The sequence below is a fragment of the Meriones unguiculatus genome, chromosome 11 (genome assembly GCF_030254825.1).
Source record: "Meriones unguiculatus strain TT.TT164.6M chromosome 11, Bangor_MerUng_6.1, whole genome shotgun sequence".
In the NCBI taxonomy this organism is placed as follows: Eukaryota; Metazoa; Chordata; class Mammalia; order Rodentia; family Muridae; genus Meriones; species Meriones unguiculatus.
In genome coordinates, this window is record NC_083359.1 from 26,634,976 (window position 1) to 26,659,752 (window position 24,777).

The 24,777-nt window shown below is 41.9% G+C and overlaps 1 protein-coding gene across 5 annotated transcripts in view; it reads right to left on the reverse strand.

Moving 5' to 3' along the window:
* Positions 1 to 24,777, reverse strand: part of Atp10b (ATPase phospholipid transporting 10B (putative)) — a 311,951-nt gene that overhangs the window by 92,743 nt on the left and 194,431 nt on the right. For 4 of the 5 annotated variants that reach the window (XM_060363835.1, XM_060363836.1, XM_060363837.1 and 1 more), the window contains 2 exons: positions 20,876 to 21,173; positions 19,221 to 19,415 (listed from right to left, as the gene is read on the reverse strand). In XM_060363835.1, the coding sequence (XP_060219818.1) occupies positions 19,221 to 19,415; positions 20,876 to 21,150 (470 nt within the window). In that variant the 5' untranslated portion in view covers positions 21,151 to 21,173. Of the gene's footprint in view, positions 1 to 16,352; positions 16,968 to 19,220; positions 19,416 to 20,875; positions 21,174 to 24,777 lie in introns of those variants that run through there. The other variant, XM_021648693.2, reaches the window with a different exon arrangement.

Consider the following 24,777-nt stretch of genomic DNA (forward strand, 5'->3'; position numbering starts at 1 on the left):
TAAAAGATCTGTTCCTGAGCCTATTTAGATTTTTAAACAATCGTGGACTGTTGACCAGGTGTTGTGCTAAGCCCTTCCATCGTGGCAGGAAGAGTACTATAAGGAGATGTTGGCTGTGACATTATACTGCATGGCTAGTTATCACACAAGAAAGCAAAGGTACAAAGAGCAGAGATAGAGAGAAGGCTGTTCTCAATTACCAGGAACAGTAAAAGTGAGGAGATTGGTCATTAAGAATGTCTGGGACATTGATAAACTGGAAAACTCTAGACACGTTGACAGTATTACTAAGCAGGTACTAGGGACTTTGACAGCATGGGACATACTATAACTGAGAAATCAGACTGAGGAACTGGAAGGAAATGATACATCTACCCCCTATAATTTATCAAACTTAGATAAAAGCAACTGTGCCAATTTCACCTTTACAATACACTAAGTATTAGTGTTAACATTCTGTTCTCTTATATGACAATTCATTGGTGTGGACACTATATGAATTTCACAAATAAAGAAACTGAGAACCAATTTTTTTTTTTTTTTCTCACGAGTCTTATAAAACCAGAGTCGAAACCTGATCTTGTATTCAGCTTGATGTCAAAGCTCACAGCTTTTACTGCTAGCCCCTCCCAGCTGGTATAACAGTGTGAGCTCTTTCCTTCCCTCCTTCCCAAAAGGACATTGCATTTACACAGAACTCTCATATCAGGAAGTCTTTGTTCCACCAGGCCAACTATTAAACAAAATTTGCTGTCCTAAAATAAGCTTCTCTAGAAGCTCTTATTTTCTTTTTTAAGTTATTTTTATTAATTACAGTTTATTCACTTTGTATTCCCCCTGTTCTTCCCTCCTTCCTCCTCTCCCAATCTCACCCACCATCTTCCCCACCTGTGTTCCTCTCCTAGTCCACTGAAAAGGGACGTCCTCCTCCCCTACCCTCTGACCCTAGTCTATCAGGTCTCATCAAGGGTGGCTGCACTGTCTTCTTCTGTGGCCTAGAAAGGCTGCTCCCCACTCACGGGGAGGTGGTCAAAGAGCAGGCCAATCAGTTCATGTCAGACACAGTCCCTATCCCCATTACTATGGAGGCTACTTAGATACTGAACTGCCATAGGCTAACTCTGTGCAGGGGTTCCAGGCCATCTCTATCAGTGGTCCTTGGCTGGAATACCAGTTTCAGAAAAGATCCCTGTGCCCAGAATTTTAGGATCTGTTGCTATCCTTGTGGAGCTCCTGTTCTCTCCAGGTCTTACTATCTCTACTTCTTTCATGAGGTTCCCTGTACTCTGCCCAAAGTTTGGCTATGAGCCTCAACATCTGCCTTGATACCCTGCAGGGTAGAGCCTTTCATATGCCCTCTGTGGTAGGCTGCTGTTCTGTTCCCTGTTTTCTCACTCCTCTGATGTCCATCCTCTTTGCCCTTCTGAATGGGGATTGAGCATCTTAGCCAGAGTCCTCCTATATTAAAAAAAAAAATTAAAAAGTATCCCTCAGGATATTATAAAGTCTTTTGGCTATGCCAAACCAAATCTAATGTCCTAGATAGCCTCAATTATTCCTTGGATCACAACATTTTAAGAACTATCCTGGAGGTGAGGGCTCTTTTATGACTGCATTTCTTATGTTCCTCTTGTGGTATTTGAATCCAGACCAATATTCCTCATGTGTTCTTTTTATCTGAGCCCTGCTGGATTAAAGTTCTTTTATCTAAGTGTATCTGGAGAGACAGCTTATTTCTGTGCCATTTCCATGAGCCTCCTTAGACATGTTGTTTCTGCTAGAATCTGAGCTACCCGGGCATGACAAATCCGTATCTAAGAGACATGAATGAAAGTACTCAAAGAGGATGAAGGGACTGTTGTCTTCCCATCTTGGGGTTCCCTGGAGAATCTCAGCAAAGCCCTCCTAAAAGCCTATTGTCTTGATCATACACAGTCCCTGCATAAGACTCTCCCAGCCCTTGAAATGAAGTTTCTTTCATCTTGAAGGGATTGGTGAGTAGCCTCACACCTCAAAGCTACCATGAGGTCTGTGGAAATGCTCCATGTCCCTACGAATACCGTCTAGCATTCTCTACTCCATGGCAACAATATCCACATGGCTACCTGTGGAGTGCTTGTACCTGTCAAGTGCTCAGGTACAAGGCTCTTTAAAGGCAGTGGCTAAACTAAACTAAACTATCAGTGCCAAACCAACCTTCATAGAAAGAAGGAGAGACTGGTTTTCTACTGCTGCTTCTTTTCTTTTCATTTTGAGAGAAAGCATAAGGGGGATTCTTAAATATTACAGTAAACTTGCCCAAAGGGACAAAGCATCTATCTGCCTTTATCTGCATCTTCCTTTATGTCCTCTTGGCCTTTGACTTCTGGACCCTGTGGGATGAAGCCTTTGGGACTGTGGGGTATCCACTGATTGTTCCAACCTCAGCATCCCACCTGCTGTGCGAGATCAGGTTTAGGGAGAACACACCTGAATCTCAGCCTCATCTGTCTGGCCATCATTTTCAGGGTCTTTTCATTCTGAAAGTTGGGACAAATATGGTAGGTGGGGTTGCTACGTTCAGAGACAAGTTAAGGCCAAATCACCCGTAATCAGCGAAAACAACCTGCTCTCCCCAAACTTCCTGATAAAGGTCTCCACTGCTTAGCATGGATATAAGAAGGAACAAGAAAGGATGGAAAGGACTAGAGGTTAGTTTGGGATGTGCACATATTTATGAATATATGTCTGAACTGGGCTGGAATGCTGCCTTTTCGATCTTCACCATGATCCAGGTATCACCAGAGGGTGGTCTGTCTTCCCTATGATACTCCTTGAATCACAGTGAGGCCTCCACCACCCTGGACAGTCGTTTCTATGGATGAGTTTTTTTCTCAGACAGAACAGCATAGGAAATGGACATTCACAGCTATTGCTGGAGGCTTGATTCTTCACTTCTGTAAAGCAGGCTTGTCACTACACTGCCAACCTCATCTTTCTTTTCTTGTGATTTTCATGCTTATAATTATATTCTGTGGCTCGGGATCAGGCAACAACAACCTGTTTTTTTTGTTTGTTTGTTTTTTGTTTTTTGTTTTTTTTAAATCCCAACACCATTAAACCTTCTCCCAAGTCTAGAAAAGAGGGATCTCAGTAAATTGATGCTCAGGCTCTGGAGTGTGGTTCCTGAAACAAGTCCCCAGAAACACTGTATTTCTCCAGCAGGCCCTGTACTTTTTCAGGAGTCCCTAGAGGATGACTGGAGTGTAGGAGCTATAGCTATTCATTAAAAGGTATTTGGGAGCATGGCAGTTTAACATGGGTACATATGACATTCCTTATTGGGTACATTCTTTGAAAACTCTTATTTGTAGTAGTGTTATTTTATTGAATGCTATGTTACAGCAGCCTAATCCAGCTATATTATAGGATGATAGGCATATTTTACTGGACCTTTAGGGACAATTCCATTTCACACTTGGATACTTTGCTCTGGTTGTCCAATGCTCTAGGGTACGCTTCATCACCATCTGTCAGCAGCATGTCTGTGGAGCAGCCAGGGATGCAGAGCCCAAGGGTGTTCAGCCAAGGGAGGTGAGAAGTGGCAGAATTGAGCTGAAGTGTAAATGTGGCATGCTTCTACACTGAGTGACAGTCAGATGTGACCAGCAGCTGGCCAGGAGCCGCCAGCCGGAGACGTTCCCTCATTAATATGGCCCGCTTGGAACAGCTGCCCCAGGTGGATGCATGCACAGGCTCTTGCCTGTTTCCCTGCTCAGTGAGTTTGCACCTGGGAACTCTTTGCTATTTTAGTTTCCTGCAATGTTAACTGCTGTTTAAAAATAAGATAAATTCATGTGGCTTAGGCCAAAGACTCCATCTGGCAGATTCTACCTTGAGGAGAAATTATGTAGTACAGCATTAAACAGCTTTCTGGAAGAAGATGGGCCTTTAAAAAACAAGGTAAATAAACAGCAAGACAGGTTTTTAACCAACTGTATGCCATGTGGAAACAGGTGAGAGGGAGAGATGAAGGAGAGGATGCTCAAAGGCTCCATTCCCCCAACTGGATTCTATCCAAAGAACTGGCGAAGACAAGATCTGCCAGGAAGATTAGCTGTCTTATGGAACTTATGATTAATAAACAGATCACAATCTGACCTTGGCTATCCTTCACCATGCTTAAATGCTAAGCCCAGAATGTTCCAGCTGACTATCCAGAGTGAATGGGAACCACCAACAAGAATGAAGACAGTCCAGGGATTAAGAATGTGTTTTGGGGCTGGAGATATGGCTCAATGATTGAGTTCATATGGTTCTTGCAGGTGACCTGGGTTTGGTTCCTACCACCCATGTCTGGCAGCTCACCACCACCTGTAATTCCAGCTCCAGGGGCTTTGATGACCTCTTCTGGCCTGTGTAGGCACCTCCTACTCATGCTACCATGCACAAATGCAGATACACGCAGATGTGCATAATTAAAAATGAAATAAAATATATTTTTAAAATGAGTATGTTTGGATCCAAGTTTCACCGAGTATTGTCTGTGAAACCTTGGTCAAATTATATAACTTCTCAGAATCTGTATTTCTTTATCTGTATCACCTCACAGGGTTGGAGGATGGAGAACAGGACATCATTCCCAAGAGGGGCTGCATGTAGGGCTTTGTATTTAGTGCTCATTAGACACAGCTTCCTTCTTGATACTGACAGAAATGATTGCTCATTGTATAGTGAGGGCTTTCCATTCTTCTTGTACCCTTACATTTTCTTCTTCATGGTACTTTACACTCACAATGACTTTCTGTGGTTTGGGCCCAGGTAATAATAATGTGTAAAGAAACTCTACAAATATAAACCATTCCCCAGGCCCAGAACATTTCAGTAAAGAGAACAGTTTCTGCCCTGGAGCATGGCTGTTAGGATAGGTTCAGAGAAATGTGTGTTCTTGAAGTTTGGGCTGAGTGGGTAGGCAGATCTGCAGTTCTGTCTCTAATCTTCAGGCGAGGAAGCTGAGGCTGGGATAGAGAGGTCTAACCAAGGTATGAAGTGACAAAGCTCAGGCTGCTCTTTCCACAGCCTGTGTCTAACTCATGCCTGCTTACAATTCCTGGCTGTTTGGGAAGTTGAGTGTGGAGATCTGAGACATATGGACAGACGGAAATATTGGAGTCACCTGCACTGCATTTGAAGGAGATTTCTAGTTTTTACATGTTGTGTAGCCTTGAACTATTACTTTTCTTCTGTGTTGTGCACCTAGGCGTCCATGTGCTTGCAGGTATGTATATGTGTGTGGAGGTCAGAGGTCAACCTCTGTTGTCATTTCTTAAGTTTTGTCTACCATTTAGTTTTGAGAAAGGATATCTCACTGACCTGCAACTTGCCACATAGGCTGGGCTGTCTGTCCTGTGAGCCCTGCCAAATCCTCCATTCTTGGATTATAAAAGTAAGTGCCACCAAGCCCTGATTTTATGTGGCTTCTGGGGATCAGACTTAGGTCCTCATATTTATGAGAAACACTTTACTGAATGATCTGTCTCACCAGCCCCTTCTTAATCCGACTCTCAGATTATTCAAACGGGATGAGGGACTGCAGGTAGCTGCAGCTGAAACTTCATCACACTGGTATTTATAGCTGCCAACCTTCTCCTGTAGCTGTTTCTAGGTTGCAGAAGAATGGAGCATTGCCGTACTGACAGTGGACTAGAAACTATGGCCATTGTCGCTTTTGCCAGCAGATACAAATGAGGTATGGGGTTTGGTGGCTGTGCAAAATGTCTGGTAAAAGGGAGTAGAGTGCATGAAAAGGGATGTGTAAAGCCGGACACAGTGGCACATGCCTATAATCCCAGCACTCATGGAGGCAGAGGCACGCAGATCTCTGTGAGTTTGAGGCCAGCTGGGTCTACAAAGCAAGCCCAGGACAGCCAAGGCTACACAGAAAAACTCTGTCACAGAAAACAAAACAAAATAAAAAAAAAAGGATGTATGGTCTTAGTTATTGACCTGATGCTGGTAAATGATTCTGAGGCAGAAGAATTTGCATTAAAAATAGCCTAGGCTAGGGCAGGGGATAGACAATACACTTTTCTTCCTGCCTTAAAATTCTTTATTGTCCATTGGCACAAGAGACAACTTCCTGAACAGAACACCAACAGCACAGGCTCTAAGGTCAACAATCAATAAAAGGGACGACATGAAATTGAAAAGCTTCTGTAAAGCAAAGGACACTGTCGTCAGAACAAAATGACAGCCTACAGATTGGAAAAGGATCTTCAACAACCCTATATCTGACAGAGGGCTAATATCCAGAATATATAAAGAGCTAAAGAAGTTAAAAAGCAACAATTCAAGTAATCCAATTTAAAAATGGGGAACAGAGCTAAACAGAAAATTCTCTGTAGAGGAATATAGAATAGCAGAGAAACACTTAAAGAAATGCTTAACATCCATATTCATCAGGGAGATGCAAATCAAAATGACCCTGAGATTTCACTTTACACCCTTCAGAATGGCTAAGATCAAAAACTCAAGTGACAATACATGCTGCAGAGGATGTGGAAAAAGGGAAACCCTCCTTCATTGCTGGTGGGAATGCAAGCTTGTGCAACCACTTTGGAAATCAATCTGGTGCTTTCTTAGACAATTAGGAATTGTGCTTCTCAAGATCCAGCTATGACACTCCTAGGCATATATACAAAATATGCTCAAGTACACAACAAGGACATTTGCTCAACCATGTTTGTAGCAGCTTTATTCATAATAGCCAGAACCTGAAAACAACCCAGATGTCCCTCAACAGTACATTTCAACAACGGAATACTACTCAGCAATTAAACACAAGGAAATCATGAAATTTGCAGGCAAATGATAGGATTTAGAAAAGATCATCCTGAGTGAGGTATTCCAGAAGCAGAAAGACACACATGGTATATACTCACTTATAAGTGGATACTAGGCCTATAATATAGGATAAACATACTAAAATCTGTACACCTAAAGAAGCTAAGCTACAAGGAGGAACCTGGGTAAGATCATCAATCATCACTCAGAAAGACAAATGGGATGGACATTGGAAGGAGAAACAGAAAATAGGACAGGAGCCTATCACAGAGGGCCTCTGAAAGACTCTCCCCAGCAGTGTATCAAAATGATGCTGAGACTTATAACCAAACTCTGGGAAGACTGTAGGCAATCATATGAAATAAGGGGGTGATAGTAAGACCTGGAGAGGATAGAAGCTCCACAAGGGGAGCAACAGAACCAAAATACCTGGGGTCTTCTCTGAGACTGATGCTCCAACCAGGACCATTCATGGATATAACCTAGAACCCCTGCTCTGATGTAGCCCATGGCAGCTCAGTATCCAAGTGGGTTTCCTAGTAAGGGGAACACTGACATGAACTCGTGGCCAGCTCTTTGACCCCCCTCCCCACCAAGGGGGAAGCAGCCTTGCCAGGCCATGGAGCAAGATAGTGCAACCAGTCCTGATGAGACCTGATAAGCTAGGGTCAGATGGAAGGGGAGGAGGACTTGTAGAGGGGCATGGGAGGAGATGAAGGAGGGAGGGTGGGATTGGGAAGGAATGAGAGAGGGGGCTACAGCTGGCATACAAAGTGAATAAACTCTAATTAATATAAAAATTAAAAAAAATAATATGATGAAAAAATTCTTTATTGTCTGTACTTGCTTATCTGGGACAGACCTCCAGGAGGAGTTTGTTAGACATGTAGGAGTTGAAGAAACTCTATAAAGAAGCAGTGGAGGTAAAGAAACAGAGGGAAGTAGGAGCCATGTCTAGAGATCCTGTGGACCTTAAGAGACATTCATCACACTAGAGATGTCCAGCTCTATCTATCCAGGGCAACTGGGAACTGGCATGAGAGGAGCCAACCACTAACTCAATATGCTGGGGCTGAGCATCCTAACAGTGGAACATTTGTGTTAGCACCACTCTATTCTCATCCAGAGGCTACAGAAGCCTGGCCACACCAGGGTCTCGTATGTGTGCTAGGTGTTAAAGCTCCAGGCTTTGGGATGACACCCATCTTTAATCTCATTGACCATGTAGCTGCCACATTGAGAAAGCATAACTTAGAACAAACCATCATTAAGAAGTGATGGCCACAGGCACATTATGCCTCATGGGGCTGGGGGTCATGGGAGCCTTCCTGCAAGGCCATGGCCACTGGATTATGAATGATCAGCCTGGGGGTGTCTGAGAGCACATAGCACAGTGTTTATGAATTTCCCGAAACCTGAGCAGATGCAAACCCTACCTCTTTCTTTACACCCCCAGGCAGTGGACATCAGTGCCGCCTGGCTTGTTGGCATGCCTGCTTGCATGTCACACTTTTGTCCCTTTATTTTTTCATGCACCTTTTTATTTTCACTATCTGATAACCGTACTGAGAGATGGGAATGTACACATTTATGCTCCTAGAATTGGGTAAGCTGACTGTTTGTTAAATAGGTGTCTTATAGATTCATTTTGAATACTATGCAAATGAGAAGCTTTTTGAGGCCATTTTGACAATGAGTCATTGCAGACTTCTCGCTGAAGATCTCTGATAATAATGTGATCTCATATTATTGGCTGACATGTATAGAATGCTCATAAGGAACCCAGGACCAGACGTATATGACCATTTATCTGCCTAATTAGGGGGCAACTTTTTAAAAACTTTATGTGCATTGGTGTTTTGCTGCATGTATACCTGTGTGAGGGCATTAGATCTCCTGGAACTAGAGACAGTTCCAGACAGTTGTGAGCTGCCCTGCTGGTGCTAGGAATTGAACTGGGGTCCTCTGGAAAAGCAGCCACCAGTCTTAAAGGCAGAGCCATCTCTTCTACCCAGGAGGCAACCTTTTATTATTACTACTTTCTTTTGTCTTTTTAGATGAAAAACAAACAAACAAACAAACAAACAAAAAAAACAGGACCCTGAAGGGTTAACTTACTCAGGTAAGATCACACAGGAATATATAATAGGACCCGTGAGTTACAGTGAGGGGCATCATAGCTTAACGTGGAATGGATGCTCTGTTTTGGAATGAGGTACACAGCAGATGAAGCTGAAGGGGGACAGAAGCCTAATGGAGGATAAACGAGAACACTAGTTTTACATTTTAAAGTCCTCAGCTCAGTAACTGCAATGCAGAGGCTTTGAATCCCCCTTGCTGACATACAAATCATCTCTGGTGACAAGAGCCTGGAGCCTCAGGGACACTTAAATTCTTGTTTTATGACTCTCTGGTCTATGAGTTTGGGGGACCTGATGCAGTGTCTCCTGAAATTACAGGCTGAATTGACCTAAGTGGTTAATATAGCCTTCCTGCGCACAAGGCAAGGTAGAGGGGTTAGTTAGGGTGTGGATGGGAGACACTTGCAAGATGGACATTGGGTTGGCCAAATGATTGGGTTGGCCAAATGAGAACAAAGACCTGGGACATGAACACCATGGTCTGTTGATCTGTGACCTCCAGGCTGTGCTAATTTTCATAGTCACACTTCAAATGACCCTGGATGCTTCTCCACTATCTGCATTTTTCAGATTCTTCCCCGATGGCTGTTTTGCTATAAACTGGAGCTTGAAGTCAAGTTCCACAAACAAAGTATTTTTATTTTGTATTTTTCTTTTTACTAGGTATACAATAAAAATTTGTTTTTTTTCATTTATTATTATTTTTAATTTTTTACAATTTATTCTTTTGTGTTTTTCTTGGGTCAAGTATGGAGAATACTGGCTGTCAAAGTTCTGGAATTCTCCTTAGTGGTAATTTAGCTAATATTATCTAAGTCCTGCTACAGGCCAGACTCAAAGCCAAGCATTTAGTAGTATATATTAATACACATACTAGCTTACTTAGTATCAGAAGCACCACCAGGAAGTTGTTTGGGGGTGAAGGTAGGCTTATGATAGTATTTTGATATTATGATGACTCTGGAAAAGACTGAATTCTGCCCTTGTCAATCACCTTTCTTTTTGGGATTCTATAGATCACCATTCAGGAGAATTAAAGGAAAATGGAGGCCACAGCACTCCTGGAAGCTGTCCACACCTGAAACTCTATGCTCAGGCCATCTTGCAAGTTATGTTGGACCAAGTGTCTCAGAGTCTGGGCCAGGTGAGGACACATATGCCTTTCCCAAGCCTGATACTCAGTGTGAATGTGCTCAGATGTTGAAACAGAGGCTCATGTGATGCAGGTACTCCCCAGGGCCACGGTGGGCAGCTCTGGCCAAGTATAGGTTTGATGTGGAATATTTGGTGGATGTGTTTAGTCAGGTCACTGTGAGACTGTTTGCTTTCTCTCCTTTACATCCTGTGGCCATGTGTTCTACAGTTTGTTTTACAGCATTGCCTTTTTATATGTCATCTGCCTATTTTTCTCATGAAATAGACTGTAGGGAGAATTCTGATCACCCTTTAAAGGTGAGAACAGTTGGGCCGCATTACTGAAAGGGCTCTATTTAAGTCACTAGATAATTAACAAAACAATTAGGACCAGTATGTTCGTTTCTCTCCTTCCCAGTTTGTCCACACTGGATGCAGGCCGGACAGGCAACTGACAAAATCAGGCTGAAGGCCCAACCAGGCTGAAGGCCCAATCAGGCCGCCAGCCCCAGTGACTGGCCTCTCTCTTGCAGCATATTAAGTTAACTTGACATCAAAGCAGCCACCTGATTTTCAGAAGGGAGACTCTATGTGCTGCTAAAAAGTCAAACTGAGGGATAAGGGAGATATCTCAATCTAAAAGTGTCTACCATGTCAGCATGAGGACCTGAGTTTTAGCCCATCCGCAGCAGAACTGATCATTGGAGCTCATTGCTCATCCAGACTTAGCCAACTGGTGAGGTCCAACTTGAGTGAGAAACGTTATCTCAACAAATAAGGGGGAGAACAATTGAGGAAGGCACCCAACATTGACCACTGGAATACAATGTTTGTGCAAATATGCACAGGAACCTGCATGGTCATATCATCATACAAACACGCATATGTACTACACATACATGCGCGCGCACACACACACACACACACAGAGGCTGAAAATCAGTAAATCATTTTCTCACCCACTTTCAACTTTTCAGGCATTCTTGGTCCTTCCTGGTCTTTTTAATATCAGCATAATCCATATGGTCTTTTTAATATCACTACAATCATTCAGTTGAGTATGAATTAAGCGGTGTTCCTTTGGCCTGGCCAACCATTTCTCCTGCTTTGCTGCCCTGAGAAGGGTTACCTCTTTGAGGAAGGCTTCCCTTGGCCTTAACATTTCATGTAGGTAGATGAATCTCTACATTCTCCTCTATAGTACCCCTACCCCTTTATATATATAGGGCACCAAAGTACAGGGGGCATTTTAACTGTTGGTAAGCACCTCATGTACCTTGGACTGAGAGCCCCTTGAGGACATGCTGCTGTGGTGGTACCCATTCATTATGGCACCAGTTATTATTTGCTGTAAAAAGCCAACTGTGGTTGCATATGCCTATAACTCTAGCACATTCCTGCTTGGGTATGGGTAGAAACAGGCACATTCCTGTTTGATGGAGAGCCTGTCAAGCCAGTAAGTGCTTAGCTCAGTGAGAGACCCTGTCTCAAAACATAAAGTAAAAAGCAATAAAGAAGACACTTGCTGTCAACCTCTGGCCTCTATATACATATGCACATGTGTGCATCTACACGTAGACACACACACACATAGAGAGAGACAGAGACAGAGAAACACTCACTTTGCTAAACAGCTGAATAAGCCAGTGACTGGCTGCTGTAAGTCAAGCTGGACTTTGTTGTATTTTGGAGACAAATCCCACCCCAACTCCCTTGGTTCACATTCCTCCTTCTGTACTGCATGTTTCTGAATACAAATACAATTTTCCTAAACTAGCTGGAAAAATACAAGTCTCTTGCTGGGTATGGTTTTTGGATTCATTAAACAGAGCCCTGGGAGAAGCTAAGCTAATACAATTCTGAAGCTAATCTCCCCTCCAAGTCGTTCCATAAATCTGATTAATGGGTCACCTCTCGACCATAAGCACCGTTGCTATATTAAAAGAAAATGCTCTAACAGGATTGTAATTCTGTTAACAAGACTTCTGCTGTTCGCAAAAGCCATTTCCTCGCAGGAGAAACGAGTCTAGACTGGATGATGCATGGGATTAGGCAGTGAGCAGAATTCTACCGGCCTTTGTGCTTAATTGTAAAAAAAAGAGAGAAAGGAATAGAAAAGGTGTCAGTTTTGCAGATGAACAAATCAGAGGGAAGAGCCAGTGGTGGAAACACACTCTTCCAGGTGTCACTCAGAAAACAGTGTCACTTTCTCAACTTTCGAGTTCTTTGATATCTTATCCTGGGTCCTGGATCTCTAGCAACAGGACAGGCCCCTTAGTATCCATTGCTTCAGATAATCATTAACACACAGGTGGCATTTCTGGTTTTTCCTGCTATGGTTTTTTACAGAACCTGTGCACTTCAGAATTAGCCAACATCACGGGACATTTAGTGCAGGCTGTTCTGAGGTGGACATGTTCCCATTGATATGAGGAAAGCAAGTGACAAAGAATGGATTTCTTAGTGACAGTGTTGAGGGCATGGAAATGGCTTCTACAATGTCTGTTTCTTCCTTTTTGGGGGGAATTATTTTATTTGGGCCTTATTTCTTCCTGGAAGACATGTCTGGGCTCTCTGGTTAAAGATCTGGCTTCATGTATAACTTAAAATCACAATCTGATTTCCTGCTTCCAGGGATTGGATTGGGGTGGGCATCTGATCCAACATGGGGCTCTGAGATGTGAGGGGATTAGGGTGTAAATTACTCCTTTTGACTTTCTACGAAGGCCACCAGAAATATCTTTCTTTATCCCTTTGCAGGTTATTAGAAGTGGTTCTGAGGACTGGTCCTGCTGCAGCTTTCTCATTGTCATGAGGCACGACTGTCTGAGGGTTCAGAGGACAAAGACAGGAACTAATGCTGAGTCTGTATCTAGAAGCTGCTTGAAGGGCTAAGTACTAGCTCACCTCAAGTAACCTGTGGTGGCTTAAGCCATCATATTTTCTTGTTTTATAAATCATTTTGCTTGAGGTTTCTACCACTGGCAGGAGAAAACAGCTAAATCAATGCAGCACTAGACACGATGCTTACTGAGGATCATGTCTGATTCATAATTATGTTATCACATGTAATTAGACCCAAAGCAGCAGCATGTAAATGCTATATTCTGAATTATTTGGCTACATGTTCTGATTTTTTTTTTTAAGTAGTATACCTCACAGGACCCACAAGCCTTAAGAAAGCAGACATGGGAATGCAGAAACTGAAGTGACTATCCAAGCCTATTCATAGTTAGCTGAAGATCCAGGCCTAGAGGACAGGCAGCTGACCCCCAAGTCTGCTGTCCCCTAAAGGTCATAGCCCCTTCTGTCCACAGATAGCCCTTCATTGAGGGGTGACCTCAGAAGATCACAACAATTCTCTTCCAAAGACGTCTGATGTCTTGGGCATTATAAAACAAAGTGTGAAAATTAGAGGCCTCCAAGCAGAATAGAACTTTAGGCCAAATAAACTATGTCTGAAGTATTTGCATCAATTATGTCATTAGTGACCCTGGGAGAGGAACAACAGGCAGTTAATAATTGCTGGAGGAGCCAGGATCAGATATCCAAGCTTGTAGCCCCTGGTATGTTATCCTTACTCAAGTAAATAAGCCCCGCCCATTTTCATGTATGCAATTCTAATTAAATGCAGCAGGATTCCCCCAAACCCCCACAAAAGAATGAAAAAGGACATGAAACTAGCAGTGGTTATGGTTGGGAAGAAGGCACTCAATGGGAGGAGGAGGGATGTAAGAAAGGATGATGAGGGAATGTGATCCAAGTATTATATTTATATATGCACATATATGTATGGAATTATAAAAGAAAAAATTAATTTGACATAATAAAGAAGTAGCACTTGTAGTTCCTCCAAGGACTCAGGTCATCTGGCCTAGTCAGCACTGGGCTGTATTTCCACGTGGAACAAAGCATGTTAGCTGAACAGCCAGCTTTGCTGTGAGATGAACCCTTCTGAGCTTGTCCCTTGTACCATCCCCTATCACATCCTAACACTGACCGCCTGTCTGACCCCCACATTTAATTCTCTTGGTGTCATTGAAAAAAGTAAACTTTTCCATACTTAGGTACTAGCAGTATTTTTGAGCAACATGAAGTTAATTAAAAGTGTATGGGTTTTTTTACTGAACACCTCTTCTTTGTCATCCATGAGCCATGGGTTGTGAGGACCAGCAACTGTTTGGGGGTGGGATATCTTAAGAATATGTCCTTTTCAGTTATTCTACTGAACATCCCTTCAGAAACACTGAAAGCCCTTTTTGTTCTTCCTGACAGTGAGTGGTCAGATGAATGCCTGTTCTAAAGTTTATTATTATTATTTTAAATTTTGAAACAGGTTCTCATGTAGCTCAGGTTAGCCTTGAATTACATGGCCCAGGCGGCCTTGAACTCCTTATTCTCCTGACTTATCTTCCCCAGAGCTTAGGTTACAGGCATGTACATACCTTATCTACTAGAAATATCTAGTAGATAATCATACTATTACCTAGTTTAGATTATTATCTTGATTTCTGCACAGGGAAGCCTACAGTCTGATCAATATCAGGATGAGTGCCAAGCATAGGTTCACTATTCTGGGATATTTGGCAAATCAGAAAGAGCAGGACTCCTATTTCTCCACAGGAAACCAGCTTCCTATGTGCCTTTGTGCCACTTACAGGAACAAGAAGAAATGTGGTAACAAAATGCAAGATGGTGGGTGGGGACCAGTGAAAATGAATGTTTTCTTAAAAGCTATCCTTGTAAGAAAAGGCTTTATACTCAGACAGCTGTTCCTTCCTGACCGCCGTGCTTATGACAACTAGATATAACTAGATATAACTAGGGAAGGAATAAAAAAAAAATGCAAGTAAGAGCTTTCCTTCAGATTATTTTTTTCCAGACACATAACTGTGACCCTGTCAGCCAAGATGTCCAAAACTCAGTGTTTCTGAGTGAGAGGCATAGAGTTTCACTTAGGGGTTCTTTGTATGTGATAGTCTTCCCGGAGGCTTTCCCTGGCTGTAAAGTTCCTAGTGGAATGTGACCCCCAAGCCCTTCCATAATCCAGTTCCAGTAGCTAAGCTCTCCTTCCCCAGGGAAGAGAAATTTTTCTAGGTTAGCAGATCCTAATTGGCTAGAGTGCACACTTCAAATCCCTTTCATTCCTGCCGGTGACCAGAGCAACAGAGAAACCTCTGCAGACGAAGCAGTTGATGAAGTAAGAAGGGCTAAGACAGTCCCAGTGCGGTCTGAGAGACGGAGGGAGGTAGGGAGGGAGGGAGAGAGATTGAGAATCTGAGAGAATAAAAATAAAGACTTTCCCTATGAAGTAAGAAACTGAGCATTACATCTTTAAGCAATTCAGGCATTCATGGTTAACCGCCAGCTCACTCAAGAAGCGTGCTGTCATTTTGTTTCATGAAGCCTGAGCTCACCAACCCTAGTTCTTCCGTAGTCACACAGGTTGTTAGAAAATAGAGATATGCTTTACCTCTGTCCTTTTCCCCTTATCAAATAAAAGCATGCCTAAAAGAGCCCAGTTTGGCTTTTTGGCCAACAATACTTTGCAAAATATCTGCATATAAAAAATATTATTAAACAGCATGGTGAGACCAAGGTAGGTAGGCTATGCTTTGTGGGAGTATCAGAAGTCAGCCTCAGGGACAGTCAATAATTGCTGGGCCTATAGGAATTTTGTATTCTAAAAGCGATTGTAATTCCTATTTGCATGTTTGGCATTAACACTAAGCAATCCCTAGGATTAGCTTGTATCAGTCTCATGAATACATCAAGAATTGCTCCGGTTTTAGGAATCACGGCACGACACTATGAGCATTTAAATCATTTGCCTAAGGCCATCACATAGTTAGGACTGCAAACAGTGCTCAACCATATCTGTGTCCTCAGGCTCCCATGGTAGCACATAGCTCCATTACTCCCCTGAAACACACCGATAGTTCTCTCCTCCCAGAGTCAAACATACTCATAGCCACATTGGACTCATTAGGGAGAAGAATAGATTAAAAAAAAATCTTATAAAAATTTAAAAAAAAATCTTCAAAAGTTCCTATAAAATGAAGACTTCCTGATTTGAAAAGCCTTCCTTAGTCTTCTTTGGCTTGTGGTTTCTCCTAGAGTCCTTACTCTGGGGCTTTAACACTGCACTCAGGTCAGATGGTGAGAGCCCCTGCCGCCATTCCTCTGCTAGCAGAGGTGGCAGCCAGAGAAAGATAGGCTGGACCAGTGAGAGTTCCCCAGAGCTCTTAGTTTTACCTGCTGTAGACCAGGGATTCTCGGTTATTGATGACTTTATCACATTTGTATCTCCTGAAGTCCTCCCAAGCATCCTTGATGGCAGTGACTGTGAGGATGACACAGACCGGAACCATGCTCACCCCTGGCTGAAACGCATTGACCACGGGGATGAAATTCAGAATGACAATGCCCACAAAATAGAGATTGGCAAACCGGTGCAGCTGCTCAAAAATGTTCTTGGGTATGAAGGACAACACGGTGTACTTGCTGGTCTTGACTTGGTTCCCACGGTAATGGCGGTTGGGGTTTTCCTTGTAGGGCCATCCTTCGAAAGGCAGGTTGGAAACCACGACCCTCTTCTTGTCTTCTTTCTTTTTCCGCCTTTTCCGCCCTTCCTTCCTCATCTCTGCCCAAGCCTGCCTCTTCGACTATCATAATTTATTCAGCATCTTTTACTCGCCTTCTTTGCTGAAAACTTCTACCTCCTCTTTCAAAACCAATTAATTAAAAAAGGTTAAAAGAGAAAAGAAAAGAAAAAAAGAAAAACAGCAAGCCAATCTGCAATCGGTATGGGAGAACTCTGATCAGGAAGAAGCTTGCAGAGAACAGTGTGTGTTCACCAGGCACTCCCTTTGGCCTGAGACTCCACCTGTTGGAATGTAGGCGGCATCCACAGGTGTCTTCCTTACCTACATAGGTGCACTGACGCTGGGTCCTAAAACCTACCAGGTTAAGTAAAAAAAAAAAAAAAAAAAAAAAGACTTTTAGCCAGGCACCCTGCTGCTTTAAAACTGCATAATTTGTGTGTCTGGGAGACTTCACCTGACACCCCAAAAAGAAGCTTCTTAAGAAATTAGTCTCCTATGATGATCTAACCATCCCGGAGTCTAGTTTTTGGGTTTCCAGCCCAATCTTGATAATACCAAAATATACAGGTGGCTAAGAATATAAGGGTTTTCATGAGTTATATCAAAGTTTCTTGACTTCAGTCCTGCTCTTTTTGACTAGATAATTTGTGTGTGTGTGTACTGCCCTGTGTATTGTAGGATTATAGGACATGTACTGACACCCCCAGCTTTCATCCACTAGATGACAGTAGTATTCTACCTACCACTTATCCCCACCTATCACCATATGCTCATGGGGGTGGGGGATGGAGAGGGAGGAGGTGTGTCAAAATCACCTCCAGCTGAGAAGAACTGAATCAAGCAAACTTAATGTCTGAAAAGAAGTCCTAAGGAATCAAACTATTAACTGTCTATCTAAGAAAAGCTCTAACATACACATACTTCTCTCTCTCTCTCTATATATATATATGCAGTTTAAATATATATATATATTTAAATAAAAATTTTGTATCTGAGCTGATAATGTTTTTTCCAAGAGCCAAAGAAGGTACATCTAACAAAACTCCCAATACCAGGCATTGGAAGCACTCTTGAGTTGTGGTCAGGCTTGATCAAGAGATTCCTTTAAAAAAGAACATTACGGGCTACTGCTGGAGGTGAAGAGTAAGTCCATATTGTTGAAAGCACCATGTACTTTGGACACAGGGTCCAGAGGTTCTTGAGCTGAAGTTGATCTGAACAGCAGTTCACTGAGAACTAGCTTTCATGATACCAGAAGGTGCCATTCAAGCTCCCAAAGAAAGGAAACAACCAACAGTCTTGCCTAACTATAATCTGTATGAACCACCACAATGACCAGTACAGCACAAACAACCCTGAGGGTACAGTAGTGGCATGCAAACCTCGGTAGTAACTATTAGCTGTTTCATAGGGCTAAATCCCATCCAACATGAGGGAAATAATGTCCACTACTGGAAACCTAGCCAACCATTACCCAAGGCTGGTGAAGTCATGGATCTTGGAGAACCTACAACCACCACTTTACTAAACTAGCATGATCCCTAACTGTACTTTATATATTTGTCTTCATATCCACATATAAGTGTAGTCCTTATCTCTCATCAAAGAAACTTGTCTTTTCATAAGTAATGCAGAGCATTACAGAGAACCTCAAGCAATCAAAATGCCCAGTCCCAATTGATACATCTATAAAAGACCCCTTACTGAAGTGAAGGCTCAGAGACCTTTGGAGAAGCGGGGGTAGAAAGATTATAAGGACCAGAAGATGAGGGAGTTCACTCGGAGACTGTCTCCTAGTAATGTCAGACATTAGAGTCTCACTACCATGACTACCCAAACATGAGTTGAAGAAGAAGAACAAAAGGCATGCTAACATGTACCGGGAAAGGTCCACAAGGCCTCAACCCTACACAAAGAACTATAGGCAACTAAAGAATGGTGACAGCAGGAAAGAAGGTCTTCCCCAGGGAGGAACACATCAGCTGGCTCTCTTCTACTAAATCGCCAGCCCTGGAAACATACAAAAGCTAACATTATACAGACAGAGAAGGATGCATTTAGGAATGCATATTACATACATACATACCTATATATGTATTTATAAACATATATGTTATAATAGTGAAAAAAGAGAGGCAATGAATTTTAAAAAGAGCAAGGGGTAGTATACAGAGGAGTTTGAGGAAGAAAAAAGAAGGGGGAATGACAATTATATTTTTTAAAAAATAGCTAAATTATAATTATAGATAATTATAATTAAAAAATAAAAGTGGTAGTTAGGTTAAAAAAATTAGATAAAGGGTGATTCCACATAGGAGAAGGGAGAACCAATTCCTACAAGTTGTCCTTTGGTCCCCATATTTGTGTTGTAGCACACACACACACACACACACACACACACACACACATTAAAGAAAGTTAAAAAGCTATATTACTAGTAAACACCAGTCCCTTAAATATGCTGCTGAGTTTATTTAACCTGTTTACAACAGAGAAAAGAGTGCTGGAGTCCCCTTACCTTTCATATATGTGGATGGTGGCGCTGTTCATCTCTCTATCAAAGCGGTATCTCTTGAAGTCTTCCGTGCCATCTTTGACCATGATGATAAACAGGACAATGGCCAATGGTAACATGGTAATCTCTCTGTGGAAGACTTCCATGGAGGGCATCCAGTTCAGAATCACCAGGAACAGAAAGTAGAGGTTGGCCCACCTGAAGAGACAAGCAAGGTGGGAGTGAAGACACCCAAGGAGAAAAATATACTCTTCTGATTTCTTTCTAGTTATTGGCTTTTAGCCAGCTCAGACATCTTCTTTTTCACTATGAAGTCAAATCAGAAAGTTAAGGCTTTAAAAAAAAGTGCTATAGATTTTTTTTAATAACATTTGTTTATTTTCTCTGAGCGAGTGTGAGCACAAGCGTGCACGTGCCATTTGCCAGGGTATGAATGTGAGGTCAGAGGACGGCTGGTGGGAGTGGACTGTCTGCTTCCAGCATGTGGGTCATCAACTGGCGGCAACCGGCTTTACCTTCTGAACCGTGTCACTAGCCGCACTTCTGTTGTTTGCCAGTTCCCTGACCTGCCTGAGTCTGTTCTCTCTTGTGCAAAGAGGGCACAACACAAGCCCATCTTCTTTAAAGGGCATAAAATTAGTTTTCTGTACACTAAAAGGTTCTGAAGGATAACAGCTGATCTGATCAATAGTAGCTATGAAATTTAATGAATTTTCTGATTTTAAGTAATATTTTACTTCTAGTTAATAATAAGTATATTTTTATAGATTGTTTGAAAAGGATGGAATATACGTTCAAGGTTTTAGATGAATCTCATTTACTCTGCTATAGTGCCTTTGCACATGATGCTATGTAAGCAGAAATGTTCTCCTGGTTCTGTTTACATATTTCTTTCTTTCTAACTCCTTTCTTTAAAAGATATGCGGGTATTATATGTAATGTGCTCATGTATATGTGGGGTACATGTGTGTGTGTGTACAGGACCATGTACCAGATGTTAACATATGAAGTCTTCAATTCTCTATACTTTATATAATAAGGAAGCGTCTCTCACTTGAACTCACTAATTTCACTAACCTAAACTAGCCAGTTTTGTTCTAGGACTGTTCTGTCTCTCTCCCAAGAACTGGAATCACAGGTAGGCAGACTCATACTTGTCGAGCATTTAGATGGGTGCTGGGGATTTGAACTATGGTTCTCATACTTGGGTCAATAAAACCTTACTCCCGGCCCCCCACCCTCCCAGTGAGCCATCTACCCAGGCCTATGTGTCTTTTAATCCAGTCATAGCTGAATTACTACTTCTTCAAGGAAGTCTTTGCAGAAGCTACTAAGCAGGTCAAAATTTCACTGTAAAGTATCATATTCCTCTCCTTACAAGTAGTTGTTTTAGCCACAGTTTTTAATCAGTTTAACAATTTAAAAATCAATGTGGGTCTTGTTCACTAGAGAGTACAAACAATGAGTCCAGAATTTCTGTGTTTCCCATGTGTGTCTACCACATGACGTGATAAGTCAACACTTGATAAATGAGAGAAGCTTGTGCCATACACATATTTGGATAATAAAGGGTCTTCCTTAGAGAACAGCATCTCTGAGTTCATCTCAGTGGCAAATATTAAGCCAAGGTGTGTGTTGTTGGGGTGCCTGCTACGTACCTATGGAACTGCTCAAAGAGATTCTGGGGCAGGAAGGTGAGGAGGGTGTACTTGGTTGTACAGATGCTGTTGCCTGGGTACCTTCTGGAGACCTTCTTCCAGTCTTGGTGACACATGCTGTTGTTGGGGTACACCACCCGCTGCTCCGTTGGGTTGTAGCTCTGCCTCTCTATCTCTGGAGAAAGCAGGGGTGTGGTTTCTGAAGGGGACTCGGGGAAGGCATTTTGGGTTGGCCATTTCCACCGGAGCCAAGAAAAATTCAAGGAGAAAGTCATTTCCAGAATCAGGTGACAATGGTCTGAAAACACACAGGAAAATGCTGTGGTCAGGAGAGTTGAGTGGAATACCAACACACGAAGTCACTATGTTAGCATAGTTGTAACAGATGAAAACACAACATGCTATCTCCTTATTTGTCCATGCAACCTTAGAAAAATAGACACATTCTGTATAAGGCATCTGTTTGGGGATCAGATACATTAAACAACCAATAGAAACAATGTACAATTAACACGAGAATCAGTGTTGTGAAAGCAAGTAATAGGCGCAGTGTGGCAGGTATGATGATGAGGTTGGTGCTATCATGGGAAAAAATATTCAAATCTTATTTGCCAAGGATGGGATGCTGGAAGGCTAAATTTGAGCTCTGGTTCATTCTTAATAGTAAACTTTCTTTATTCATCTGTTCTTCTTCAAGTTACCCAACAAACAAACAAACAAACAAAAAAAAAAAAAAAAAAAAAGAAGAGGGGCTGGAGAGATGGCTTAGTGGTTAAGAGCACTCACTGCTCTTGCAGAGAACCTGAGTTCAGTTCCCAGTACTCGTATCAGATACTTCACAACGGCATGAAAATCTAGTTTCAGGAGATCTGACATCCTCTTCTGGGCTCTGTAGACCCAAGGTATACTTGTGGTATACATACATACATAATACATACACATATACATACAGACATGCATATACACATATATTTAGGCATGTACACATACACATAAAAAATAAATAAACCTTTAAAACAATGAATTAGCTTGTAAAAACTGAAAAAGCTATTCTTACCATTCTTTGCTCATATGATTATTTTTAATTTTTAAAAAATTTTATTTATGTATATAGGTATTTTACCAGCATGTTTATCTGTGTACCACTTATAGGTCTGGGATCTGCAGAGACCAGAAGAGGTTATTGGATTTCCTGGAACTGGACTTACAGACTGTTATTAGCCACTATGCCAGTGCTAAGAATTAAACCTAGGTCCTCTAGAAGAATAGTCAATGTTTTTACCCTGCCCATGTGGAAACAAATGTGAGAGGAATAAATTAGGCAACACATAAAATTATGTTGACATACTTTAAGACACAATGAGTAATATTTATATTTTAAATATTTTAATTGAGTTTTTTTTTTTAAATAAAAATAGCATGCAGCTGAGAAGTGCTGGCACATGACATTAATTCCAGGACGGCAGAGGCAGAGGCAGATGAATCTCTGTGAGTTCAAGTCCAGCCTGATCTACAGAGCAAGATTCAGGTCAACCAAGGCAACACAGAGAAACACTGTCTCAGAAAATGTTAGCATACTACGCAATGAGTTTGATTATAGTATTTTTATCCACAGATGTTATTATATTTTGTTGTAATTGGGTCCCCTTCTGCATGTCATCTATACTTCCCTTCTTCTGGTCCATTCCTTTTCCCTTCATAGTTCCCACCTTCAATTTTCATGTCATATGTATTCCGTTTAGGATTTCTTTGGCTATAAAATTTTTAATCTTTAACATTTCAGAGCAGGGCACCAAATGGAGGAGTCTGGATCTGTAGCTCAACTAGCAGAGGTACATATCTGTAATCTCAGCATTCAGGAGACAGAGGCAGGAGGATCAGCAGCTCAACGTCCTTCCCAACTATACAGAAACTTGAATAACTTAGTAGGTTTCATGAGATTTTGTTGTCTTCCTTCCTTCCTTCCTTCCTTCCTTCCTTCCTTCCTTCCTTCCTTCCTTCCTTCCTTCTTTCCTTCCTTTTTTTTTAATTTTTGCCAAGACCTTTTAAATAGGAATGGAAAGTGGAACAAGGTAGAAAAATACTTTCCTAGGACATCTGGACGTGAAGTGACAGGGCTGTAGTGACCATTGCTGGCATCATAAATACCAGCTGGCATTTTCTGTCCTGCTTGGCTGGGGAATCCTAACTTCATTTGGTAATTTAAAAAACTGAGTTCCTCACCAAAATGATATTCTTCCTAGATGGCTGATTTGGCTGTGGATATGTTTAGATTAAGACATGTGCAGGGAAGCAGTTTGTGGAGAGCTCTCAGTGAAAAATATGTTTCCACCCTGGCCTTCACCTTGAGACAGGGATAGGCAGGATGTTTTGCCAAGTCCACTTCCTTTTGTTTGTGTGAGGATCACACAGACAGGTGGTCGAAAATAAGTTTGACTTCTCCATGAACCTCTTCATTGCTTCAAGGTGCTTTGCTCTGACTATCAAAGGGAATTGTGGAATAAACCACAATTTCTGACAACTTCTTCTGGCAGCCCTCTCAAACTGATCTTGTATATAGTATGTTATTATTATTTTTTAAATTTTCTTTAAATCCTCACTCCCACTCCACACTCAGAAACTGTTTGACTCTGCTGATGGGCTCCGGCAGTTGTTCTCAACCTGTGGATCATGACCCCTTTGGCAAACCTCTAGCTCCAAAAATGTTTACAGTATGATTCATAACAGCAGCAAAATTATAGTTGTAAAGAAGGAACAAAAATGATTTTGTGGTTGGGGGTTATACAATATGAGGAACTGTATTAAAAGGTTGTAGCATTAGTAAGACTGAGAACTACTACTTTAATAGATATCTGTGCCCCAGTAATGAATTAACTCCTTGATGCATGTGTACTATGATGGTATTATTGTGGGGTGGTGAAAAGTAGGAGGTGGGGCCTATTTGTAAGTAAAGCAGGTTACCTGGCTATATCTTGTTTTGGCTTTTTGCTTACTTTCCAACAGAAAATGAAAAAATAGTCTTTATACTTTGCCCCACCCTCCACAGGGTTCTGTCCAAGCACATGGAGTTTGGTGGTTTGAATGAGAACAGCATCCATAGGCTTGGTCATATATTGGAATACTTGGTCTTTGGATAGTAGAACTGTTTAAGAGGGATCAGGAGGTGTGGCCTTGTTGGTGGTATGTTACTGGGGGCTGGGTTTTGAGCTTTCACAATCCCACACCACTCCCAGTCTCTCTCTGGTTTGTAATTGTGGGTCGGGATGTATGTTCTCAGCCACTGCTTTATCATCTGTCATGCCTGCCTTTCTGCTGCCACGTTCCCCGCCATGACATACTTGGGCTCAACTGTCTGGAACTGGAGCCCCAAAATAAATGCTTAGTTCGTAAGTTGCCTTGGTCATGGCACTAGGACAGGGAGCAAAACCTTGGACTGAACTCCCTGAAACTATGAGCCATAGAAAGGCTTCTTTGCTATAATACTTTTGGTTGGGTATTTTGGTCACAGTGACTCAAAGCTAACCAGTACCTACCACCAGTAGGATAGTGCTGGGCTCTCAGTCTTCCAGATTCCAGGGTCATTAATACACAGCAAAACCCTCAAAATTCCTCTTTACCAATTTTGCTTGAGGTCCTAGAAATAAATCTTTTGAAGATGTACTTAGTGAAGATAGAAGCTGTATATAATGGTCTTTTTCCCTTATTGGGCTCATAGGATTATTATTTTTTGAATAAATACATGAGTTAATGTCAGTTGTTATTAATCTTACAGTGAACATCCTAGGTGGCTATTGTAAATCTGATCACTTAGGGGGGAAAAAGCTTCATTTGTAGCTTAAATGGCAATATTTTACTTCCCTGATGCTCACACAACCTGACCCTCATTGTCATTCTCCTCATGG